Source organism: Prionailurus bengalensis, chromosome E1, assembly GCF_016509475.1.
Source record: "Prionailurus bengalensis isolate Pbe53 chromosome E1, Fcat_Pben_1.1_paternal_pri, whole genome shotgun sequence".
Lineage (NCBI taxonomy): Eukaryota > Metazoa > Chordata > Mammalia > Carnivora > Felidae > Prionailurus > Prionailurus bengalensis.
Genome location: NC_057347.1, coordinates 35,320,579 through 35,329,003, shown reverse-complemented (window position 1 = coordinate 35,329,003; position 8,425 = coordinate 35,320,579). Strand labels below are relative to the sequence as shown.

The window sequence follows — 8,425 nt, the reverse complement described above, 5'->3', positions numbered from 1 at the left end:
CTCGGGAGCCCGCTGGAGCTGCGCTGTCGCAAGCGCACCGGGGCCCCTGCCGGAAGCGGAAGCCAGGACAGGGGTGGGGGCGCGGTGAGGCGCAGTCGCGGCGGTCGCGGCGTGTCAGGCCAAGGGCGCCCCGCGGGGGCGTGTGCGCCGCGCGCGTGCGGGGCAGGCTGGCCGCGGGGCGGTACCTCCCCGGACCCGGCGTCTGTTTACCAACAAACTGCCGGGGCTCAGCAGCGACGCATTCCGACGTGCTGAATAAGCTGCGGGCGCGGGCGGTCTGGTCTCGATTCCCCTGCGGGTTGGTGGCGGCGGCATCAGAACCGCGGTGCAGATCCCCAGGAGCTGGAGAGCGCGACGGAGGGTCCCCTGAGCCCCCGCAGCCGAAGCGCCTCGGCTACTGCGCTGCTCCCTTCGCCCTGGGCCATCCCGGCCCCGCCAGCTCCCTCGCGTTTCTTCCATTGAGACCGAGGTTCCCAGACTGCCCCAATCGCCCTGCCACGCCGGTATCCCTCTTGGAGAAGACCCCGAGGCAGCTGGGCCTGGAGCGTGTGCACCGCCCCTCGGACCTCTGGGTTCTGAATTTCCCTACCGCGGGCTGCCCCGGGGGGCGGGCCCCGGCCCCAGCCTCCGTGAGGTCACTGCGTGCGGTAGCCAATCCGCGGCGTCTAAGTGGGCGGTGCCACCGTCGGGTCCCGGGAACCGAACCCAAGAGCGAGACGAGGGGGGCCCCCATGGATTTAGGGGGGAGGGGAAAAGCCATGGGGGGCACCCCTTCGGAACCCCTTTCCCAGGCGCGCGCTCTCCGCTGGAAAAGGCACAGAGAGACACTTTCCCCGGGATCTTAAGTGTGCGGGAGGCTGGCTGGGGGGCTCATCCGGTCCCAACGCCCGAGGTTCGGAAAAGAGAGAGTTGGCGGAGGGAGCGGACTACGTGCCGGGCCATGGCCTAGGCCCTTCGGCCCCGGCCCCGGCCCCGGCCGCGATGACCTCTTTGCCCTGCTCCCTCCCTGGCCGGGACGCCTCCAAAGCCATATTCCCGGACATCGCCCCTGTCCCATCGGTAGTGGCTGCCTACCCGCTTGGCCTGTCCCCCGCAACCGCAGTCGCCTCCGATTTGCCCTACTCTGGGCCGTATGGCCACCTCCTGCCCTACTCCTACACTGCGCCGGCGACTCCGGGAGACTCCTACCTGCCCTGCCAGCAACCAGCGGCGCCTTCTCAGCAGGAGCCGAAGGCAGGTAAGTCCGGGCGCCGCAGCTCTTCCCACCTCTGGGGTCCTGATCCTTTGCGTCCCTAAACTTCGCCCTCGCCTGGTTGGGCGCAGCTAGCGGGATTCAGACCTTACTCAGATTCCAAGGGATCTGGGGGTGGGGGGAGGGCGAAGGGATGGGGCGGGAGACAGGGGGGAGGGGCGGGGGCGAGTTGATCTAGGTCTCCTTTCAAGACCGACCTGGTTTCGATTTGCAGTTGTGTGAAGCCGGGCGGCAGGGCTCCCTACCCCACCCCCTGGAGCAGCGGGGTGGTGTGCACCTACGTGTAACGGAAAACTGAAACAATCCAGATGTGGGTGTGGGTGCCTAGCCCCTGCCCCAGGATTCTTTCCGTCGTGGACTCCTTCCCTTCCCCAAGTCGCCTCTCCGGGTTTGTCTTGTCTCCCAAAGCAGTGCTCCAGCCCAAGCCAGACAATTGGAAGTGCGGTCCCAGTTGGAGGACAGTGGAAGTGGGGGCTTATTTGGGGGCCCCTCCCCGTCTCCCTTGGCTGGTGCTTGAATATGCCTGATGGAGGCTGGGAGCTGGCCTTCCAGCTAGGAAGAATCTGGGGCTAGGACCCCACCACCTATTGTTCTAAGAATGTAGCCACAGGTGGGTCAGGCAGCCTCTAGCTATAGATCCTGATGCAGATCCTTCCTGGTGAAGGATCCACCCCTTGCCCTTGTGGGGGACAGGTTAGGGCCCACTTCCTGCTGTCTGGAGCAACTTTGAGTCCCTGAGAAAGTGCTCACTGCAAGGCCTCAAAGAAGCCAAGGAGCTAGCCAGCCTGTCTTCCTGGTCCTGGGCCCGGTATTGGGCAGAACCCATGCAACTGTATATGCTGATCCGTACTAGCTCCAAATTAGACCTCAGGTCCCCTGCCCTCCCTGCCCCCACCTAACTGTCTTTAGCACAGTCTCCTCCAAGGATGCACATCTACTGGGTGCCTTTGCTTGTGTCAGCCCAGGACCGGGACATCTCTCTCCCTTTCCCTGTTACTCCAACACATGAGCTCATAAACCATCAGAGCCAGAAGTCACCCTAAAGATTTGGGAGCTCAACCTACTGGATTACAGATGGGCAAGCTGAGGCCCTGGGACCGGGTGTGGATGCCTCTTTTCCAGGCCCTTAGTCCTTGCAGATTGGTGTTCACTGCATGAGGCCAGAAAAGAGGATTTTAGAGAATTTCCTCAGAGGCCCCAAAGTGAAGTGCCTTCTGTGCACGGACGCCAGCTGCCTCTCCCAGGCTGCTGTGTCTGTCCTCCTTAAAGGAGGAGCAGTTGGGAGGAGGTTTGTTTGTTTGTTTGTTTGTTTGTTTGTTTGTTTTATACAAATGACCTAGGTTCTATAAATGAATCCCTTGGACTTCCCTTTAGTATATGCTCATATGGGACATTTGTGTCTATGTGTGTGTGGCCGGGTGGGAATGAGATCGCCTCGTCCTTCAGAGGATTGTTTACAGGGTTAGTATTTTCATCCCTGTCCTCCACACACCTTGTCTTCCCTCTACTTGGTCTAAGGGCCAGAGAGTGGAGAGTTCCTTTTCTTTACAGAATTTCCCCGGATCCAACGAAAACCATACACGTGCTTAGACTAGATGGTAGCGTTTTTCCTCCCGAAACTGGTGGGTTTGCCCATTCTAGACCGAATGATTGGGGGTGTGAGAGAGGACTTGAGCCCTCCTTTTTGCCCCACCGTGTGTCCACCCGCGCTGCAGGGGAAGGTTTGGCTCCAAGGGAGCTTTGGGAGCGGGCGGGTGCTGCGGCGTGCTGCGGCGGTGCCTCCAGGGAGGCCTCTGGGCTCCATAATCGCGACCAGGGCAGATCCAGTCGTGACTTGCCACAACTGGTGTGGAGAAGGGCAGCTGTCGGGGGAAGGCATTTGGAGGGGAGTCCTCTGGGAGAGCTGGGGCACCGAGGGCTGGGGGAGTCCAGCAGCAGCGGGGACTGCCTCCTAAGCGCTGCGTCACCACCCGAGCCTCGTGATTCACGCAGCCGCAGCCGGAGAGGCGCGGGTGGTCGGTCGCTGGGCGGCCAGCCTGGGGCTTCGAGCGGTAGGGTCAAAGCAGGGGAGGCCGGACAGGCGCGGGCGGGGAGCGGAAACCCAACGGTTTTTCTGGGAATTGGCAGGGGCGGGGGTCGGGGTGGGGGTGGATCTGAGAAGCCCGCAACGCCCGGGGCCCTGAGTGAGGGATGCGGGGGAGATGAAGGCACCTGGTCATCGCGGCCGGCCCAGGGCGGGGAACCACACGTCGGGGGGAGCACGACCAGAGGAAGGAGGGGCGGGGTGAGGGTGCGGGACTCGGGCCGACATTAGCTGCGTCTGGGCACCGGGGCCAAGTTCTCTCTCGGCTGAAGTGGCCCGGCAGCCCCGAGTGGAAAGCTGCAAACGTTGCCCTGAGCCCGGGAGCATTTTGGTCATTTGGGCCTCCCAGCCCTATCACCCGAATGGAATGATCCCAGGGTGCCCCCGCAGATTGGCGCAGGTTGGGCTGCTCAGACGGGAAGAGGAGGACCCCTCGCCCCGCACCTCCCGTACTCTAGGGCCGCCGTTCCCCCGCCAAGATTCCTAGAGTGGCTGGGCCTGGAGGCAGGAGGTGACCAGATCTCACCGGGCAGCACGGCAGCGAGATCCTGCAGCGGCCCGAAGGGCCTGCGCTGGCCGGCGCTGCGTGCTTTGCGAACCTGGGCCACCTTCCCCGTGAGCGGTGAACCCCTCTGTGAGTGTAGCGGGGAGCGGGAGGGGGCTGTCCCACTCCCACAGGGCTTCTAGAGCCCCTGAGCCGCCTCCCCTAGCCAGCCGGCCACGGGGGAGGAGAGGGCTGGTCAGTTTCCCTGCAGGGTGCAGCTCGGGTTGGGGTTTGCGCCTCGCAATAGGGGATGGCAAACCCTGAGGGCACTTTCCACTCTCGGATTCTGGTGGGGGGGGGGCGGGGGGCGGGTGCTCATCCTGGCCTCAAGGCCCAATTGGCGGGGCCCCTCCGACCCCCACCCTCCCCACCCCCGGCAGCGGGGAGGCTGCCACGCAAACACTGGCTCGGGCCTCTGAGCATTGTTCTGGAGTTCCCTCGGCCTGGAATGTCCTGCCCCGGTCAGGCCTCAGCCCAGCCCCCGACCGAGCCTTTTAGCCCCACCCTACCCCGAGCTGGCGCCACCGCACCCGCCTGAACTCTGACCTCCCGGCCCTGGCGCCACCTGTACCCTCTCTCCGTCCCTTGGCGCTGTCTTCCTAGGGTCACAGGACCCATGAGTGGGAGCTCCCTGAGGGCAAGAACCGCGTCCTAGCGCGCGGTGGGCGTGGCGCCTGAAGGGGGCGGGGAGCGGAAGGTAGAGGAGGGCCGAGCCGGGTACCCGCGCCCTTTGCTTAGCTGAGGCCTACATGCAAACGAGATGCAAATGAGCTCAGGAAGCCGCGCGTCCGACCCTGTCAACGCCCCACGCACACCGTCTTGTGCCGCCCCCCAGATTCGGAGAAGCCGCCGCTGTCCCCGGAGCCCTCGGAGCAGCGCCCGCAGGCCCCGCCCAAGAAGCTCCGCAAACCGAGGACCATCTACTCGAGCCTGCAGCTGCAGCACTTGAACCAGCGTTTCCAGCACACGCAGTACCTGGCGCTGCCCGAAAGGGCCCAGCTGGCCGCGCAGCTCGGCCTCACCCAGACCCAGGTGAGGCCGGCCCCATCCTTCCTGCAGCTAGCCTTCCCCTGATGTGGTCTCTGGGAACTCACCCCTTCCGGGGTGGGGGGAGGGTTGAAAGGCTGAGGAGCCCCCTAGCCTCGTTGTCACAGTTCTCCTGGCACGTTCCCAAGGGGCCTGCGCGCCACTGCTGGGTCCCTTTCCCTGGATCTCACCCTTCCACACGCATTCTTCTCCTCACCTTCCATCCTTTCCCCTCTTCTCCCCAAAGGTAAAGATCTGGTTTCAGAACAAACGCTCCAAATACAAGAAGCTCCTGAAGCAGAACTCTGGAGGACAGGAAGGGGACTTCCCTGGGAGAGCCCCCTCCTTGTCTCCCTGCTCCCCACCCCTCCCATCCCTCTGGGATCTACCCAAGGCAGGGGCCCTGCCCACTGGTGGCGGTGGCGGCTACAGCAACAGCTTTGGGGCCTGGTATCAGCATCACTCCCCAGATGTCCTGGCCCCACCTCAGATGATGTGAGTCCCAGGAAGGGTGGGTCGGCCCCGGCCCCTAGTCCTCCACAAAGCCTAGGACCCAGCCCACCTGCACCCCTTCTGGTCCCGGAGGAAACCAGCTCCAGATGGGTTTTCTCAAGAGGAAAAGGCGCTAGAGAAGAAAACGGATGTCTCCCTGTAACCCAAACAGCCTAATCAAGGACTTTGGTCTTCACCACTGCCCCCCACCACTACCATAGACTGGACACCTCCCCTCCAGCTGATCGGAGGCTCTGGAGGGAGAGTCACTGGCTGAAGTGCAGACTCCTCACAGGACCGCTAGTCTTCCCATCCCTTCCTTGGACTGCAGCCTACCGCCAGCCTGGAGGCAACACCAACAAGAAACACTTGAGTGTTTTTTCCTCTTTGTGCGCCTTGCGCCTTGCCCAACCCTGTTCTGAGCAGAAGCGGAAGTGAAGTGGGCATCCGGTGTCTTCAAGTCGACCACCACCGAGTCCCTCCCCCCCTCCACCGATTTTTCCTGGAGGTCAGCGCGTTACCCCCATGACTGATAGATAAACTGCCTCACCCCCCTGGGACGTGGAAGCGATGCTGAAAATGTGGCTTGTGGACCTATGGGTAACTGAAGCTGTTCTTCTAAGAAAGAAAGAAAAAAAAGCCTTCTTTTTCCTGTGTCTATTCAGTTTTAGTAGATACTGGATCCGATTATCCTTTTAATTCAACGGGTATTTATTAAGAGCCTATCGCCGCCTTTCCCACCCTTAATACCCATCATCCCCACACTCACATCCTCTTGGAAACCCAGTAGGGCGACACTTTGGGGAGAATGGGGGACAAGCAAACTCTCTGGATGAGTGTAAGGAGAGACACCCCCAAACAGGGAGGGTGGGCTGGTAGTTCAGCTCCTCACTGCTGTCTCTGTCCGAGGGAACCGCTCCTATTTATAACCCATCTAGCATCCTTCACATCATGAGCTTTCAGAGATTAAATCTGTATAAAAACCTGGGCCCTGGCTGTGAAGTGTGTTTGTTTCCTGACTTCCGGGGGTGGGGGTTGCTTGCCCATCTCTCTCTTGCCTCCCATCTGACTCTTCCAGCACTGACCTAGAGGACGGGATACTAGTTTTGCCTCTACCCCTAACTAGCTCTGTGCGTGTAGCTCTGGAACGTTCTGATGACCATTTTCATTCGCTCCAGTGTGAAACTGGAAGATGCTAATACTGGGAATGACCCAAGTCGGAGGGGTCCTCACTCGCAAATTCTCCCCTGGCCCAGTTCTGGAGGGAGCCGGGGACACTTCGCAGTCCCCTGTTGCCCCATCTTCAGCCCCTGCTCCCTGCTCTTGGGGACAGGACACGCCCACTGAGCCAGTCCAGTCCTCCCAGGGTGCTCCTTGGGGCGGAAAGGCCCCAGCCCACCTAGGGGGAGGAAGAGGAGAAGAAAATCCCAGAAGGAACTGGACTTCTCCATCCAACAAACATTGGTGAAGCCTCTGCTCTGTGAGATCCTGGAGATACAAGGTGACTGAGGCAGACCCTGCGGGCAAATGGGGGAGCCAGACAAATGTCCAGCCACTTTTGTGGTAAGTGCCTGGTTAAAGGAAGTAATACGGGCATAGTCAGGGCCCTCAAATCAGCCTGGACCCAGCGGTAGATTCATGGCCTCCACACCCCATCTCTCTCTCTCTCTCTCTCTCTCTCTCTCTCTCTCTCTCACACACACACACACACACACACACACACACAGCACCCAGTGGCAGAGAGGCCCAAGGACAGGGCTGCAAATAATTCAGGGAATCCAGCCCAAGCTTGGCCTGAGGGATTGGGGGAGGAGCCTCCAATTCCAGGCAAAAAAGCTCCAGAGTCATCTTTCCCTTTACTGTCTAAACCTGTTCCCAAGCACTTCGAACTGGGGACCGCCCTAGTTGGAAAAGCCCACTCAGGCACTTGGAGCCAACCCCCCTGGCCCCAGAGAGGAGCCTGAATTGGAGTCTCTGTAAGGGAAGAGGGGGTACGCAAGTCAGTGGAACCCCCACCCCGGGGGGGGGTGCTGCGATCAGTCCCTCCTAGGCCCCTGGTGGGTCAGTGGCCTCCCCCACTCACCAAAACACCATGGAGTGCTATCCTGGGGATGGCAAAGGCATGGGGTGCGCCAAAGCCAAGATCAGGAGGAGTGAGGACTGAGGGTACCAAGAGGAGAAACACTTGCCTCTTCCTCCCCATCCGTGCCTTCCCAGCTCTTAGCCCCAGTCCACAGGAGCGGAGGGGGCAGCCGCAGATCCCTTCCCCAGGGCTTCTCTGAGGCCACGAGGCCTCAGGGCGGCTGTTCCTCCCACTGTAGGCTGCACACTCCTCTTCCACAGACCCAAGATAAGATCTACCGCCCCATCTCGGAAAGCCTCCAAAGGCGAGATTAATTGGACAGCCCAACACGAGTCGCATCGTTAAAACAACAGCCCAGGTTGTAAAGTTAAGTAGCAGAAGCAGTGTAATTACTCTCCCAGCCAGAGGCCGGCTGCCCCCCCCATCCCAATTCCCTACCCCCATCCACCCGACCATCCAGAGGAAACAGGAGCCCTTTCCCCTTGGGAGTTGGTCTAGTCTCCCTGGGCTCCTGGGTGATGATGGGATTGAAACCCCAGGGGAGGATGAGCTCCATTCACCTCCCTCAAGCCATCTAAGCTGTAGAAGGGGAACCTGTGGTTCCTTCCCGTGAAGACTCCCCTCTGAGAAGATTGGGTCAGTAATGGAGGGGCGGGGGAGGGGGATAAAACTGATCGGTTCAGAATGGGGATTTTGGCCTCCCAAGCGTCCGGCTCTGCTGTGTGGCTTTTGGCAAGTTACTTAACCTCTCTGTGAGCCTGGTTTTCCTCCTCCATTAAGATGAGAATGCTAATAGGACCTGCTTCCCGGTGTAGCTGCGATGATGGAATGAGATAGTGCTTGTAACACGCTTGACACGGTGCCTGGAACTTAGTACGCGCTTCACAAATGGCATTTATAGCTGCCGTGTGATTATCAGGGAGGAGGGGTCACGGCCGGGGTGAG

General features: G+C 60.8%; 1 protein-coding gene across 1 annotated transcript; it reads left to right on the top strand.

Annotated features, from left to right (window-relative positions):
- Positions 1-219: 219 nt before the first annotated feature.
- DLX4 (distal-less homeobox 4) lies at positions 220-6,385 on the top strand. Its single transcript, XM_043584117.1, has 3 exons — positions 220-1,237; positions 4,715-4,911; positions 5,153-6,385. Exons 1-3 carry the CDS (start codon positions 982-984, stop codon positions 5,402-5,404), a joined length of 705 nt encoding a protein of 234 aa, XP_043440052.1. The 5' UTR covers positions 220-981; the 3' UTR covers positions 5,405-6,385.
- Positions 6,386-8,425: the final 2,040 nt, after the last annotated feature.